We start from the raw sequence: 18,085 nt of genomic DNA, 5'->3' as shown, positions 1-18,085 counted from the left end.
TAAAGGCGGGCTCTTCCAGGGCCACCCCGGACACCTGTAGAGTCCGTGTGTCAACTCCTTTGTCTTCAGAGCCCCTTCGGTGGTCACCCCTGAGAGCGGGGAGGCTCAGTTGGGATGCTCCCGGGTCCGCTTTCCCACTCCCCAGCCCCCGCCCGGCCCTCCTCCCCCTGGTAACCCAAAGGTAGCGCTGAGAGCCCGGGCTCGGCGCGAGCCGCCTCCTCACTTGCCATTGGCTGAGAGCGCCGGGAAAGCGGTCACGTGGGGTCGCGGCAATCCAGCTTCGGGGCCGCCATCTTGGCGGAAAGTTTGGGGGGAGAGAGGTTGGGGGCGCGGAAAGAGGCGAGGTTCCGGGGGTGGGACGGCTAGGAGGGGAGAGGGCGAGCGGGCCAGCGGGCTGGGGCGAGTGAGGAGGCGGCGGCCGAGGAGGAGGAAGAGGCAGCGGGGGTGCGGCCGCCGAGTGGAGCTCCTCCCCCGTTCCCTCACCCCCCTCGGCTGAGCTCCTCGAGCCCCAGGCGGGGCTGGGGGACGTGGAGCGGGGCAGGGCGGGGGAGCCGCCCCGAGTCGGTCCGGGGCGCACCCCAGCTCCGCGCGCACGCCGCTCGCAGGAACTTTGTGGCGGCGCCGCAGGTGTGGGGGCCCGCGGAGGTGTGCATGTGGGGCGCGAGGGCGTCGCGGAGAGCGGCCGCTGCCCTGTCCGGCCCTCGCTGGAGTAGCCCGGAGGAAGCGAGCGAGGAGAAAGGCAAGCGAGAGGAGGGGGCCCGGGCATGGCGGGGCGATCCGCCCAGCTGGTCCCTTTCTCGGAACGCTTTACAGCCGCTGCTGGCTGAGGGTCTAAGGGTCGGAGCGCCTCTTCACCCCATCGCTGCCCCCCTGTAGCAGGTGGGGAGGATGAGAGGTGGTCCCACGACTAGGGCACGTAGTGCCCTTTGGGAGAGGTGGCAGCTTCGGAGAATTTGAAAGCCGACTGTCTGCCCGTAATTTGCAGAGGTATCACCCTAGGTAAAAGCTTTCTAGATTGATTGACACTGCTGGGTTTTGAGGCTTTGCTTTTCACTTGGGAAAACTTTGCCAGATGGGTTTTTCAAGTAGAGCTGGAGTTTTTCGATTTGAGACTTAGGGAGTAATGCTAGTTTAACCACAATTCTATTCTCTTCTTTAGTTCTGTTTCTGTTTTACGTTTTTAAAGGTGTGTACCTTCTACCTGATTCTGAAGAAAAATGCCGGTCCGGAAACAAGGTGAGAATTTGTTTCGGAACTCTCTTGTAGATGTCACTTGCTTTTCTGGATGTCTGTTTTCTGATGGCTGTGTTTTAAAAATGAGTAACTATTGAGAGGGCACAGTCCTATCCTTGCTACTTAGGAGGTCTAAGCCCCGCATCACTCAGAAGATGGAAACACCTATATGTTTGTCAAACTTTCTTCCTTAACATCTGTCTGGTCCCTAGAGAGGCATTTTTCCCCCCTCTCAGATGTTCTTTTAAAAACTGTGAATTGGTGTTTTAATATTTTACTTTATCAGTCTTAGTAAACATTTTATCAGCCAATGTGGGATACTGGTTAAGAACTATTATTTTGAAACTCGATTATAATGACAAATTATAATCTGCTTTTGCATATCAAGTCAGATGAAACCATGTTACTAATACTTTGATCAAATGGTCTTTTATTGTGGTAGACTACCAGTACACAATTATTACATTCTACCCACTTTCCTTCTAACTGTGACATATGTTTAAATTTTTTGAATCATTCTAGGAAATAGGGGTGTGTACATGAACATAGTAGCATTAGTTGCCCAGGAGGATTTGGGGAACTGTATTGATGTCTTGTAGAATAATTTGCTGCATAGCTAGTGTGTAATATTTCCTTGTAAATATATAACTTTAATCGGGCTCTTAATTTTTTCTCAGATACCCAGAGAGCATTGCACCTTTTGGAAGAATATCGTTCGAAACTAAGCCAAGCTGAAGATAGACAGCTCAGAAGTTCCATCGAACGGGTTATTAACATATTTCAGAGCAACCTCTTTCAGGCTTTAATAGGTGGGAATTAAAACTTTATTTGTGACCATTATATGTCAGCTAGGCTTAATGCTTCTTTGAATTTATTTGTTGTAAACTCAGGAGAGTAATGTACTTGTTCTCTTTGAGGCATTCAGTGATTTACATATTTGGACAAGCCAATATCCTTTCCAAAAATATTTAAGAAAAACTTCCACTATGGTTATTTCAGTGGTCTTCAAAAAACAATGTTTCATATCCTAGCATTAACTATTAAAAGAGGGTGTAGTTGTAGAATGTTTCAGGACCCTAAAGGTAAGACTGAACAACTGTTATCTTTTTGTATTTGATTTGTATTTCTCTGGAGTCGTTGAAAATGTTTAGAGTTCTGTTATGTTTAAAATATTCATTTACCTTAATATAGTCCTCTGTTTAAACGTGGCATTCATGGAGTCAGAATTTTAGAACTAGAAAATGGTATTTGAGATGATTTTTGTCCAGTCTTATTTTCTAGGCAAGAAAATGGAAATAATTTTATTCTTAACTATAAATTAAATTTGAAGTGGTGCATTGTTTTAAAGAACTGGACAAATAATAAAAGAGTCCTGAATTCTATTCCTGATACTGCCATTAATTAAATATTATATAAACATAAAACCTTTTCTAGGCAGTATATTAGCTGTAGAATGTGGGTGCAATAGAATAGTGGTTTTTAAGCCTTTTTATTTTTTTTTGACAAAGATAGAGGGACAGATAGGGACAGACAGGAAGGGAAAGAGATGAAGAAGTATCAACATCTTAATTCTTCTTTGATTGCTTTCTCATATGTGCCTTGACCTGGAGGCTGAGTAGAACAGGTGACCCCATGCTCAAGCCAGTGACCTTGGGCTTCAAACCAGCGACCTTTAGGCTCAAGCCAGTGACCATGGGGTCATGTCTATGATCCCACATTCAAGCTGGTGAGCCCTTGCTCAAGCTGGATGAGCCTGCGCTCAAGCCAGCGACCTTGGGGTTTCAAACCTGGGTCGTCCGTGTCCCGTTCTGATGCTCTGTCCACTGCGCCACCACCTGGTCAGGCTGAGCCATTTTTAAAAATTGACTTTACAGAGCCCTGACTGGATAGTTTAGTTAGTTAGAGAGTATTCTCAATACACAAAGGTGTGGGTTTGATCTTTGGTCAGGGCACATACAGAAACAGATCGATGTTTCTCTCTTCCCCTCTCTCTCAATCAATAAATTAAAAAAGTTTTTTATATTGATTTTGGAGGGAGAAGAAGAAGGGGGTGAGAGAGAGAGAGAAACATCTTTTTGCTGTTCCACTTATTTATGCAGTCATCAGTTGATTCTTGTATTGTACCCTGACCAGGGATTGAGCTCGTAACCTTGGCCTATTGGGATGATGCTCTAAACCAACTGAGCTACCAGCCAGGGCCTTAAGCTTTTTTTAAAAGAAGCTAGATTAAAAAAAAAAGAAGAAGCTAGATATTTTTATAAAACAAAATTTTATATTTTGTTAACAATCCCCAGTATATAAAACAAGACAACCAGTCTCCAGCTACCTTGAAAAGTAAGGAAACCACTGAACTGGAAAATTTGTCCCTTCCAATTCTAAGAATGAAAATTTTTTATTAGTCATTATCTATATAACCTACTAAAATAAGGCGTATACTTCATTGCATTAGTATTATTTCCTCAGTAACTTCCAAGTAGGTACAGCCTATACATCTAATTTACTTGTTGATAGAGTAACTTTTGATACAATTTGAGGACCATCTTCAAGTTAGTGTACTCTGTGAAATAACTTATTGGTAAATTGATACTTTCTACTGAATTTGTTTTAGAATGAAAGAAGATTTTAAAGATCGTCAGTACACCTGAATAATTAAAAAATTAACATTACTTTAAACTTAAAACACATTATACAGAAATAGGGAGAACAGTATAATAAGCTGCTATACCTGTTGCCCATCCTTAGAAATTGCCAGCATTTTGTCTTTTTTTGTTTGTTTGTTTAAATTGATGGGCATCTTTACATTTGAAATTCTAAGCTCTGATGTTTAAGCCCTAAATGGATGATTAAATTGAATTCATCTGGAAATAGCCAAAAATGAAGGAAAAAATAGTTTTTAGTTACTTGTTTTCTAAATCAACGTTAAACCTAGGAATGTTTTATTTAGTAGGGTCACTGTTTAGAAAAAAATAGTATGACTTTTAAGTCCTCATTTACAGATAGATGTAGACACTGATAGACATATGCGGTCCTCTTCTATGTGAAGTCTACAACTTAAGACAATTAAATGGTTGGTGAAGTAACCAAACCATCTCTATTTAGATTTTTCTGTAGATTGAAGGTAGATTTGCTGTGTTTGGAGGAACATTTTTTTGAACATACTCTGCCTTGCCTGTTTTGAATGTGTTTATCTGTTTTTATACATAAGTGAATTCTGATAGAGTTAGTTTTCTATTTATTAAGTTTATATTTGTGGATCTTTGTCCTGAGTAATTTCATTGGTTGTGAATTTACTTTGATGTTTAGATTTACTTATCTTTTAGTGTTTTATGGCATATGGATTTAAGGAAAGTAATAAATTTTAGGAATTTTGAAACAGTTAAATTTAGTTGAAGTTTCTGTGTGTATACATCCTGTAATTGAATTGTCGACACTACTAAATCTATGCATTCTTTTCTGTTTGCTGAAACTGAGTTGATTTATTAGCCTTTATTACTTATTTCAGTCTTTGAAAATATTTAGGTCACTAAGATTTTCTTTTTCTGCACCTGCAACATTGTTTTTGAAGGAGTGTGATAACATACTTTACACCTATAAATCACCCTAAGCTAACCCAGAATCCATTGTTTTCATAGTATGTACTGAAAAATCCTGGATTAACTGTTTTCTTCTTTAGTAGGTAGCACTCTGTCTGGTACCCATGGACCAGACAAGCGCATTGGATTAAAGGAGACCCGGGGGGGGGGGGGGGTCTTGACCACCTGAGTTGTTTGAAAAATCATTTGGTGCTTAGATTCTTAACTTCCTGAGTTTGGAAACCATTTACTTAGGCTATAGTGAATTATCTAGTTACCTCTTTGAATTTGCAGTTTGCATCAATTATTTATTTATTGATTCTACGAACTGGTAGTTTGAATTGACTGTTTTCATGCATTTAAAACCGTTTGTGTGGGACTTGGGTTTTGGTGTTACAGAAATTTTGATCCCTCCCTGTAGTTGATATATAGATTAGGTTTCTGGTTCCTTGGGGTTATTTGAGGAACAAACATGTACATAGTGTATTATATCAGTTTTAAGATACTAATTTTAAAATATTTCAGTATCTTTGAATTTGGGGTACATTTTATAACTGTTGTATATTGGCAATGATTTTATTTACCATGTGACACATAAAATAATGGTGCATCTTCTAATTTATATCCTCAATGGCAATACCCTCAATTCAGTGAAATACGGCAATCATTGTTCTTGCTCTTAGCTTGAAGATTTAAAAATTATTGAAAACAGAAAATCTTTTATTAACTTTTAAGTTTCAGCTAAGTTGTTTCTTTAGAGCTGAATATTTAAAGCTCACATCTAAAAAGAATCATGAGTTACATGTGCATTTGTTTAAAATTTATTCCTAAAACATCTAGTATTATTTTTATATAAATGTAAGATAAACTCTGGCTAATTTTAATCCCTGATTTAGGTGAGAGCAGTTTGAAAAATTAATATATTTGATTTTGTATTCTCATTTTTTATACTTTATTTGAAAATTTTGTGAGTAAACTAGACTGAATGTGGTTTGATTACAGTCAGAGTAGTGTAGGTCGTCAGGTCTATAGTGCTTTGAGGCCATTTCTGATGCTTACGTTTGGGATTCAATATAACTTGGTAGTCTTCAGATGTCATGCCAGTCTGACCCCTAAGGTTACTTATGGGATAAGAGAACTCATCTGCTTTCTTTGTGACAGGAGACTCAGTATCCGACTGGCTTTAGACACTTGAGTAAGTTGAGTCATATGATTTGTATATTTTGTCTGCAATATATAGCAAGCATATTTTAATTCTTTTTTTAATTGATTTTTAGAGAGGGAGGGAGAAACATTGATTTGTCCCATTTATTTATGCATTCATTGGTTGTTTCTTGTATGTGTCCTGACCCAGGCAAGCATATTTTAATGCAGTGTTTTATTTTAGTTTTGCAGGTATTTCAAATGAACATGGAGTATATAATAACAGTGTCTGTTTCTGAGATTTTTTTTTTAGCTCCTCCTAGGTCATTTGTTGCTATTCCATTAATGAATAGCTTTGCTTGCTTTTGTAAATATGGTAAAAGACAGTTAAGTTTGTACTGGGTTTCAAAGTATGCTTATTTTTCTAATTGTAAAACAAAATTTACCAGCTTAACCATTTTTAAAGGTATAGTTCAGTAGTGTGAAGTATATTTACATTGAACTAAGATTCTGTACCTATTAAACAACTCATCTCTTTCTTCCCCAAACCCCTGGTAAAAATACCATTCTACTTTCTGTCTCTATGATTTGACTACTATAAATACCTCACATAAGGGGAATCATACAGTATTTGTCTTTTTGTGACTGGCTTATTTTACTTAGTATAATGTCCTCAAGGTTAATCCATGTTGTATGTGACAGGATTACCTTCCTTTTTAAGGCTAAATAATTCCTTTGGATATACAGGGCGTTCTTGGGTTATGACACAGTTCTGTTCCTATGACAGTGACATAACCCAATTTTTGGTGTAAGTCAAAACACATCCTAACCAAAGTCACTTACCTATCCTAACACAGTTGTAAAATCATAATCTGGAACATAAAAACACAACTAAGTCATAGAAAAAGAGAAAGGACATGGATAGTCTGTATAGAAAAAAATGGCAAAAAATGAATGTTAAAAAAAAAAATCCAGACCTGGCCGGTTGGCTCAGCCAGTATATGAAAGTCCCAGGTTCAGTTCCTGGTCAGGGTTCACAAGAGGAGTGACCAGCTTCTCCACCCCTCCCCCTTCTCTCTCTCTCTCTCTCTCTCTCTCTCTCTCTATCTATCTATCTCTATCTCTATCTCTCTCTCTTCTTCCCTTCCCATAGCCATGGCTCAATTCAAGCAAGTTGGTCCTGGGCACTGAGGATGGCTCCATGATCTTGGCCTCAGGCGCTGAAATAACTCGGTTGCTGAGCAACGGAGCAGCTGCCCTGTAGGGGGCTTGCCAGGTGGATCCTGGTTGGGGCTCATGTAGGAGTCTGTCTCTCTGCCTCCCCGCCTTAAAAAAAAAAAAAGAAAAAAATGTTTCTGACCTTGATTCCTATGGTTGGCTTACACACTGGAAGGGGCATTGCAAGGTGGGAGAGAGTGACCTATTGGGAGGACGAAGCTGGAGAGGCAGGAGAACCTGCAGAAGGTGCTGGAGACACTGGGTCAGGTGAATCAGGATTGCCGGAGGAACATGCAGGAGACGCTGGAGATGATTCTACCTGTGCTACAGGTGTTTCATCTCGAGAAGCAGCTGATGTAGAGGGTACAGGATCTGTTGCAGGCCTCTCTGCCTTAAAGAATTATTCTAGGCTAGTCTGGAAGGTTGATGACTTCTCTTCCAGAATTTGCCTATAGCATTGCAAGACATTTATAACAGTTGAAACACTCACATCTCAATTTCTTTTAAGTTTTTATGGGAGTGAGCATTGTAAACTAGAAACATATGTTGAGACTATAGTAACCCGAGGACCTCCTGCATATATCACATTTTTGTTTATTTGTTCATCCATCGATGTACATTTGGGTTATTTTCACCTCTTGGCTATTGTGAGTATTGCTGCTATGAAAGTGGGTGTGCAAATATTTCATTGAGGCCCTTGCTTTAAATTCTTTTGGATATATATGCAGAAGGAGGATTACACGATCATATAGTAGTTATATTTTAGGAACCATCATACTGTTTTCTGTAGCAGCCATCCTAATAGATATCAGAATGTGACTCTTAAGTGTGTGTAAAAAATAATAATGGCTAACGTTGATTGAGCACCTTCTATGTGCTAATACAAGTATCTATTTAGTTATTATAATTCTATGAGGTATATATTTATCTATGAGATGATTACAACATTATAGATTAGAAAACTGAAGCACTGAGAAATGATACCTCTTGCCCAAGGATGCTAAATTATGGAGCCAGAAATTAAACTTGGCTAATCTGAATGCAGACACTTTATTCACTGTCAACTTTTAGGATATTCTTTATCATTAGTTGAATATTTTAATGTGATAAAGGACACTAACAACAGGCATGTTTAACATAGATGTTCATCTGTAGGGTCAGTGTATCTTTTTAAAACAGTTTTTACTTTAGAAGAGAATATTTATAATGATGGAATTTATGTATTTTAAAAAGTGTATTTAACTTAATCAAAGTGTGAACTTCCAGTTATAATGGTAAAAAGTCAAATTTTCTTAGATTTTTCAACTTATTATTGGTTCCAGTGATGTTATATTTTAGTCTGTTGCCAACTTTGTGTGTGTGTATGTATATGTATATGAATGTAGGTGTGTAACATTTGCAGGGTGGGTTTGAGAAAGGAAAATATTAATAACAGGATCTGGATCAAGCTATTGGCTAAAACATTTTTTTTATTACTTAGAAATTATATGTAATGCGGTGACATTGATCAATAAGAGTACATAGGTTTCAGGTGAATGCATCTGTAACAATTGAATTGTTGATTGAATTGTGTGCCCATCACCCAGTGTCAGATCATTTCTATCACTGTATATTTTCTCTTTACGCCCCCTCCACGGGTAACCACTTCATTTTTATCTCTGTCCCTGAGATTCAGTTTTATATCCCACCTATGTGTGAAATCATATAGTTCTTAGCTTTTTCTGATTTAGTTATTTCACTTAGTATAATGTTCTCAAGGTTTATCCAAGTTGTCATAAATAACAATATATAATTTCTTATGGCTGAGTATTCCATTGTATATATGTACCACATCTTTATCCAGTCCTCTATTGAGGGACACTTTGGTGGGTTCCATGTCTTGGCCACCGTGAATAATGCTGTGATGAACATGGGAGTGTATGTGCCTTTACATACCAGTGTTTTTGAATTTTTTTTTTTTTTTTTGAATTTTTTCTGAAGCTGGAAACAGGGAGAGACAGTCAGACAGACTCCCGCATGCGCCCAACCGGGATCCACCCGGCACGCCCACCAGGGGCGACGCTCTGCCCATCCTGGGCATCGCCATGTTGCGACCAGAGCCACTCTAGCGCCTGAGGCAGTGGCCACAGAGCCATCCCCAGCGCCCGGGCCATCTTTGCTCCAATGGAGCCTTGGCTGCGGGAGGGGAAGAGAGAGACAGAGAGGAAGGCACGGCGGAGGGGTGGAGAAGCAGATGGGCGCCTCTCCTGTGTGCCCTGGCCGGGAATCGAACGCGGGTCCTCCGCACTCTAGGCTGACGCTCTACCGCTGAGCCAACCGGCTAGGGCTTTGAATTTTTTATGTTAGATACCCAGTAGAGGTATTGCTGAGTCATATGGTATTCTGTTCTTAATTTTTTGACATACCACCATACTGTCTTCCATAATTGGCTGTACCAGTTTGCATTCCCACCAGCAATGAATGGAGGTTCCTTTTTCTCCACAGCCTCTATTGGCTAAAACTTTATGGAATTGGAGGACAATTTTATTAATTTTTCACTTGGTGGTTTTGATTGAATTTGATTACTTGTTAATAGTTTCATTTACTGTTGATCTGAAGCAGTGCTTTGATTATATTGAATCTACTTGAATTCTCTTTAGTACCTTATTTTTCTTTCTTTTTTTTAAGTGACAGAGAGACAGACAGGAAGGGAGAGAGATGAGAAGCATCAACGTAGTTGTGGCACTTCAGTTGTTCATTGATTGCTTCTCATATGTGCCTTGATGGGGGGGGGGCTCCCACAGAGCCCGTGACCCCTTGCTCAAACCAGCAACCTTGGGTTTTAAGCCAGTGACCTTTGGGTTCAAGCCAGCAACTGTGGGGTCATGTGTCTGTTCTCACACTCAAGTTGGTGACTCCATGCTCAAGCCAGTGACCTCAGGGTTTCAAACCTAGGCCTTCCGCCTCCCAGGTCGACACTCCATCCACTGCACCACAACCTGGTCAGGCTCTTTAGAACCTTTTAATCAGAACTATAAAAGCATCTGTAAATATTTCTTCTAGTTTAAGTTGTTTTATCAATGTAGGGTCAAGTTTTCTCTATTAAAATTTTCCTTTTCTAAGTATTTTTCCAGTATACTATCCAGTCTAGAATCAGGTCTTGCATTTAGTTGTCATATTTTTTAAGTCTCCTTTAATCTAGGCACATTTCCACATTCTTTCTTTGTCTTGACATTGGCATTTTTGAATATAGTTCCCTGTTGCTCCTTTTTTTTATATATATTGTTTCTCTGCTTATTAGATTCAGATGGTAAGTTTTGTGGGGTTCTGTATATCCAGAGGTACACGTCATCTGCCCTTCGTTGGTGATGTTAATTTTAATCACCCAATTAAGGTGTTACCTCATTACTCTATAGTTCCTGTTTTTTTCCCTCACATCTTGTGTGTGTGTGTGTGTGTGTGTGTGTGTGTGTGTGTGTGTGTGTATTTTTCTGAAGCTGGAAACGGGGAGAGACAGTCAGACAGACTCCTGCATGCGCCCGACCGGGATCCACCCGGCACGCCCACCAGGGGCGATGCTCTGCCCACCAGGGGGCGATGCTCTGCCCCTCCTGGGGGGTCGCTCTGCTGTGACCAGAGCCACTCTAGTGCCTGGGGCAGAGGCCAAGGAGCCATCCCCAGCGCCCGGGCCATCTTTGCTCCAATGGAGCCTTGGCTGCGGGAGGGGAAGAGAGAGACAGAGAGGAAGGAGGGGGTGGGGATGGAGAAGCAAATGGGCGCTTCTCCTATGTGCTCTGGCCGGGAATCGAACCCGGGTCCCCCACACGCCAGGCCGACGCTCTACCGCTGAGCCAACCGGCCAGGGCCTCCCTCACATCTTATAAACAGTATGAAGAGGAGACACTTAGACACCATGCATATACCCTGCTTTTTTGCAAAAATTTCACCTCCAATTTAGCATCCATTGATAATACTTTCCTGAATCAGCTTTTACTTTGTTAAAAATGACAAGTTTGTAAAAGTAGCACCCCTCTACATTTTCCAATTAACACTTGGCATCTTACTATAATTAAGAGCTTTCTTCCTCCCTTTTATTGATGTAGCTATCTTCTTTCAGTGGTTGATAATTTATTACTAAATAGTTTTGATACTCAGAATGTCTCAGATTTATCAAGTGGGATAAATCACAGCTTGTTCTTTTGTCTTTATGCCCCCATCTCTCTCTCTTTCTCTCTCTTTTAGCATTGTCTTTCTTTTGGCATAACAAAGTGTTCCAGCCTTGAAATCAACTGTTTCTCAGAAGTTCTAGCTTCTTTTGATACACAAGTTGTTTTAAAGAATATGCATGTGAATACCCTATGACTGTTAGTCGAATAGTATTTGAAGTGTTGAAGTAATTTATTTTTGAACATTGGGCCGAACATTTTTCCTATTTCTAGTATGTTAAAAACTGTAATGCATATCTTTAAGTTTCATATGATATTCTTTTCTCTGGGCATCCAAATGGCTATTTAAATGTACATTGGCTTAGAAGAAAGCAGTGAATCGTGCCATTGTATATTTTAGTTAATAAAAACATTGTACTTTTAATCAGTTAACTGATACAATTTTTTTCCTCTGAAATGGCAGGATTTTATTTTAGTGTTTATTCAGCCTTCTCTCCTACTTCTAGCATAGAGTGAATATTTTTTTAGAATATTACTCTGTGTATATATGTATATACACTTCCATTTTGCAGAGCAGACTCTCTACACAAATAAAATAGAATTGTTTTTCTTCATGGGAATTGACATTTAAAATCAGCATGTAAGGTGAAAATATCACATCAGATTAAAATTACCCTTGAAAATCCTTCAGGAATTTAACACTATCTCTCATTAACTACAATACAATTGTTTTTTTCTATAGTGGAAAGAAAGCATTGTTTTGAGCAACAGATGAAGTTGTTGCCTTGTGATTAAGTAACCTCTTCTACTAAAAGCTCATAATTCTAGAATCACTCAGCACAGTAAAATACAGAGGTGCCCACATTATGAGAAGCATATGAAAATGGACACTATCCAAGGGATCAGTTTTCTACCTTCTAATTTTTTATTTGTGATATTCACTTACTGGGTGGTCTGATAGGTAGAAATTTCCCCTTTTTTGGCAGAGGAAAGTGCTATAGTTGAATTTGCCTAAGTGCATATAGTGTGTTTGTTTTTTTGTACTATAGCACAAAATTATTGGATGTTTTTCCACTTCAGTAGGTTTGTACCATTTTAAATGATTGTGTTTACATTGTACAGATTTACTGTAGTTTTATTAATAATTTCCTAGAGCACTTAGGCATATACATTTTTTTAATTATAAACAATAATTGCATTTGTATGTGCCTATTTCTTCTATATCTTTTATTATTTCCTTTGGATAAATTCCTAGAAATGAATTGCTTGGTAAAAGGGGATGTACATTTTTAAAAGATTTTTGATGTAATTTGTTAAATTATCTTTAGAAATGTTATATAAATTTAATTTTTTAGGCAGTATGTTCAAGAATGACTAATTACTATACTGTAAAGCAATATGGAATATTACCCTTTTAAAAAATATTTTCTACTATGATATATGGAATAAAGTTAGTCATTTTTGTGTTTTATTATGTATTTCTTTGAATAAAGAAATAACCAGCCATGTAAGAATTTTCTTACATCATTGGTTATTTTCATTTCTTTTGTGAATTTTTTGTTCATGTCAGTTGCCCTTCCCATCACCTTTTTTCTCCTTTTTTCTTAAAGCTATAAAATCTGTTATAGATACTAACTCTGCCTGTCCGATAAGTTGCAACTAGCTTCTTTGTTTGTCATTTAATTTTAAACTTTTATTTCCAAAACTCACAGGTATGCTTATATATGGTTAGATTTACTAGGGTGTGTGTGTGTGTGTGTGTGTGTGTACGCACGCATGCGCACACACGTGCTTTTTGTTCTTGGTACCATGCTGAGAAAGGTTTTCTGTGCCCAAGATTATTAAAAACATTTACTTATGTTTAGTTTCTTTCATGGCTTCTATTTTTAACGTTTGAATCTTTAATACATTGGAAATATTTTGAAGTAAAATATGAGATTGCTTTTTAAAATAAAGTTTATTACTTATGCTCCATTATACATTTTCTTTCTTTTTATTTTTAAGTGAGAGGAGGGGAGATAAACTCCTGCATGTGCCCCAACTAGGATCCACCCTGCAACCCTGTTTGGAGTCAGTGCCTGAATCAGCTGAGCTATATATCCTCAGCACCTGAGGCTGATGCTCAGACCAATCCAGCCATTGGCTGAGAGAGGGGAAGAGAAAGAGAAGGAGGATAGGGAGGGGAAGAGAGCAGATGTTTGCTTCTCATGAGTGCCCTGACTAGGGATTGAACCTGGGACGTCCATACTCTGGGCCAATGCTTAATCCAGTGAGCCAACTGGCCAGGGCCTATACATTTTCTTAAATTATTAAACTTTAATTTTCTTTTTAGCAGTTTCAGGTTTACAGAAAAATTGGGTGGAAAATACAGAGTTCCCATATCATTATCAACCCCCTCCCATTTCCCTATTATTAACATCTTGGATTAGTGTGATGTATTTATTACATTCGATAAGCCACTATTAGTATGTTGTTATTGACTAAAGTTCACAAATACATTAGCGTTCACTCTTTGTGTAGATATATGTTGATAAACTTGACATACACATTTGTTGCTCTGACACATGTATCCACCATTTTAGTATCATACAGTATAGTTTACTGCCCTAAAAATCTCTTATACTCTACCTGTTCATTTCTTTTTCCCTCAACCAGAATCTCTGGCAACCAGTGATCTTTTTATTATCTTCATAGTTTTGACTTTTTTTTAAAGATTTTTATTTATTTATTTTAAAATGAGAGAGGAGCGAGAGAGAAAGGTGTAGAGAGGAGTGGGAAGCATCAACTCACGTGGTAGTTGCTTCTCATATGTGCCTTGGCCAGGGAAGCCCAGGATTTCAAGTTGGCGACCTCAGCATTCCAGGTCAGTGCTTTAACCACTGCACCACCATGGTCAAGCCATAGTTTTGCCTTTTCCAGAATGTCATGTAGATGGAATCATAAGTATGTAGCCTTTCAAATTGTCTTCTTTCACTTAGCCACATGCATTTAAGGTTTCTCCATATCTTTGTGTGTGTGTGTGTGTGTGTGTGTGTGTGTGTGTGTGTGTGTGGCAGAGACAGAGAGAGAGTCAGAGAGAGGGACATATAGGGACAGACAGACAGGAAGGGGGAGAGATGAGAAACATCAGTTCTTCATTGCGACTCCTTAGTTGTTCATTGATTGATTTCTCATATGTGCCCTGACCGGGGAGGCTGCAGCAGACCGAGTGACCCCTTGCTCGAACCAGCGACCTTGGGCTCAAGCTGGTGAGCTTTGCTCAACCAGATGAGCCCGCACTCAAGCTTGCGACCTCAGGGTCTCTAACCTGGGTCCTCCGCATCCCAGTCCGACACTCTATCCATTGCGCCACTGCCTGGTCAGGCTCCATATCTTCTCATGGCTTGATAGCTCATATCTATTTTTAAAGAAGACTTTGTTTTTAAGAGCAATGTTAGGTTCACAGCAAAATTGAGAGAAAGGTACAGAGAATTCCCATATACTCCCTGCCACTACACTTAGTCTCCTGTTACTTAACATTCTTCACCAAAATTCTATATTTGTGGCAGTTGATGAAACTCCATGGATATATCAATATTACCCAAAGTCCAGACTATACCTTAGTGTTCACTCATGATGGCATATATTTGGACTTACGTATGATGACATGTATCCACCATTATAGTTTCATACAGAATAGTTTCACTGCTCTAAAAATCCTGTTACTCTGCCTGTTCATCCCTCTCCTACCTCCAAACCCTGTTCACTATACTGTTCTTTTTTTTACTGTCTCATAGTTCTGCCTTTTTCAGAATGTAATATAGTTGGAATCACACAACATGTAGCCTTTCAGATTGGCTTCTTCACTTAGTAATATGCATATACATTTAACTTTCCTTTACATCCTTTTATGGCTAGATAGCTTTTCTTTTTAAGTGCTAAATAATATTGATTGTCTGGATATGCCACAGTTTGTCTATACATTCATCTACTGAAGTATATCTGGGTTGCTTCCAAATTTTGTGAGTTATGAATAACTGCTACAAACATCTGTGTATAGATTTTTGTGTGGACATTTAAGTTTTCAACTCATTTGGGTAAATACTGAGGAGTGCCATTGCTGGATTGTATGGTAAGAGTATGGTTGGCTTCATAACAAAACCACCTGTCTTCCAAAGTGGGTGTACCATTTTGCATTTCCACCAGCAATGAATGAGAGTTCCTCTTGTTCCATGTCCTTGCCAGCATTTGGTGTTCGTGTTCTGTGTTTTGGCAATGCTAATAGGCATACAGTGGTGTCTCATTGTTTTAATGTTAATTTCCATGATAATGTGGGATATTTTTTCATGTGTTTATTTTTTATCTGTATGTCTTTTTTTCTTGGGGTGTCTGTTAAGGTCTTTACTTAATTTTTTTTCATTAAATCAAATATTTTTCTTAGAAATTGACCGTGGTTGCCTGTATTATGTTGTCATTACACATTCTTTCATCTGTATTTAGATCTTACTCTGATCCTGAGTTAGTATTGCCTTACTTCTTTTGTTTGAGAAATGTTTCATGGTTTATTGGTTTCTCTGTTTAGGGTGATGTCAATTGTTATTAAATGCTAGAAAACTTTTTCCTTGGAGGATATTTCTGGAATTCTGTACTTCCTTTCTTCCCAGTATTTGCAAATGTTTCTAGTTCTTTGATTTTACTTTAATTAATTTATTTGTTTTGCTATACTTTGGTTAGAAGAGCAATTAAAATCACTTGAGAGGTTTATACTCCTGGCCTTGGATATTGGAGGTACAAAGATATAAAATATCAGTACCAACTCATCTATACAGAATTTACAGTAATAATAGCTGCTCTCTCTTAGGAGCTTATTTACATGCTTTACAGGTATTACACTCAGTCCTTGTAACAATTCATAATGGAAAGAGGCAGGCTATCAGGGGATAAGTAACTTACCTAAACATGGTAGCTAATTGGTGAAGGGTAACTTACCCAAACATGTACCTAATTGATGAAGGAGTAGAGATTTGAATTCAGCACTGACTTTGAAGTATAAGAAGCCCATGACTTTTACACTGTGCCTTGCAGGTTCTGATATGCTTGTGATATAATAAAATGAGAAAATATTTATTGTGTATATTGTAAGATTGGATTTATTAATATAGAGTAAAATTTTTGCTTTTAGACTATGTTGTTTTAGCAATACATAGTTTAATTAGGAAATATAAATCCTTTTTTTTACCCCTCACCTCTAGATATTCAAGAATTTTATGAAGTGACCTTACTGGATAATCCAAAATGTGTAGATCGTTCAAAACAGTCTGAACCAGTACAGCCTGTAAATACTTGGGAAATTTCCAGCCTTCCAAGCACTACTGTGACTTCAGAAACACTGCCAAGCAGCCTTAGCCCTAGTGTAGAGGTAAGATAAAAAAAATTCCCCTTAAGCTGTTTCTTAGTGATCACTTTACTGGGGCTACTAAGTTTTTTCATTTCACTAAAATGGATATTTTTGTAGAAATATCATTAATAATGGAATAAAGAGGATGGGATTAAAAATATTTTTGAAAAGCTCAGAATTTCTGGTGTTCCTGTCTTAAAATGTTGTGAATGGTTTGAGGTCTGAAATAGTTGCTTTAGACTATTAAAAAACACTTTGCGCGATAGACTTTATTGAGGTTCATCTGTGATAATTAGATAGAAATTATACTTGAAAAAGATGGTTTTGCTCTGGTAGTCTTTCTTAGAAATTGAATATGATTTTGTAGTCCTTGCCAGTTTAGTACTACATTTATCCCAAGGATTTTGTTTATTGGCTTGAGGGATTGCATTATTAAAACTCACTAGAGACTGATCAATAAATCAGCATTGGTTTCTACATATTTTTATAATTAAAACTTTTTGTTCAGTTTTCATAATTATTTTCATGGTATTTTTTAATATACTCTTGCTGGTAGATATAACGTGACAGATAAGTTGCATTTTGTAATGAAAATTCTGTCTGAGAAAACTTAGTCATTTGAAGGTGGTTGTCTGACTGAATGTGGTTCTAGTCACTTCTAGTTTGTACTGGAGAAGTGCTTGGAAAATTGAATCAGCCACTGTTTGATGAGTATTAAATCAGGGACAAGTAGTCGTGGGCAGCAACCAGGTACCCTTTGGTAATGGAGGAGATAGTTTCTCAGTTTCTCATTTAAGTGGCAGAAATGCAGAATTTCAGAGCAAGAAAAATAAAAATATTTTATCTCCTTCCTTTTAAAGATGAGGAGACATCCAGAAGAAAATAAATGATTTGATCCAACTTAATGTAGCTAGTTTGGGAAAGTATACCTTTGGATTTCAGACCTCTTAACACCCAATTTACACTTCTCTTTACTAATCCTGGTATGTTCTTATATTTCTCTTTGATTAGAGAGTTTTGTGTAGTATTTTCTATGTATCCTTATTTTCCTCTTATATTTTTCATGACTTTCTCTTGGATAATTTCAGTTTCTACTCACTTTAGTTGATATGTCATTTGTGCTTATCATAGTCTATTTCAAATAGATTTTAAAAATGTTAATCAGTAATAGTTCCTATTTCACATTTATTGTGGTTGTAGGTTCAAAATAATAGTTTATGTTAGAAACATGGTACATTTTAAGAGAATTGACTTTCTTACTCAGTTCTTTACTAATTTTTCCTATTATCTGACTTATGTAGTTGAGATGTGATTGATTATAAAGCACAGAGTTCTTAGAGTTGATTTGCTTATTTTTAGGTAATGGCTGGCTCACTATAACCAGTAAAAGTATATTA

At 38.1% G+C, this 18,085-nt stretch overlaps 1 protein-coding gene across 11 annotated transcripts in view; it reads left to right on the top strand.

The window, feature by feature from the left end:
- Positions 1 to 307: 307 nt before the first annotated feature.
- DLG1 (discs large MAGUK scaffold protein 1) overlaps positions 308 to 18,085 on the top strand; it is a 301,581-nt gene continuing 283,803 nt past the window's right edge. For 6 of the 11 annotated variants that reach the window (XM_066347982.1, XM_066347981.1, XM_066347980.1 and 3 more), the window contains exons 1-4: positions 309 to 739; positions 1,187 to 1,236; positions 1,911 to 2,042; positions 16,543 to 16,709. In XM_066347982.1, the coding sequence (XP_066204079.1) occupies positions 1,218 to 1,236; positions 1,911 to 2,042; positions 16,543 to 16,709 (318 nt within the window). In that variant the 5' untranslated portion in view covers positions 309 to 739; positions 1,187 to 1,217. Of the gene's footprint in view, positions 740 to 1,186; positions 1,237 to 1,910; positions 2,043 to 16,542; positions 16,710 to 18,085 lie in introns of all 11 variants that reach the window. The other 5 variants (XM_066347976.1, XM_066347975.1, XM_066347974.1 and 2 more) reach the window with 1 other exon arrangement.

The sequence above is a fragment of the Saccopteryx leptura genome, chromosome 8, assembly GCF_036850995.1.
Source record: "Saccopteryx leptura isolate mSacLep1 chromosome 8, mSacLep1_pri_phased_curated, whole genome shotgun sequence".
In the NCBI taxonomy this organism is placed as follows: domain Eukaryota; kingdom Metazoa; phylum Chordata; class Mammalia; order Chiroptera; family Emballonuridae; genus Saccopteryx; species Saccopteryx leptura.
This window is presented reverse-complemented; position numbering and strand designations above follow the sequence as displayed.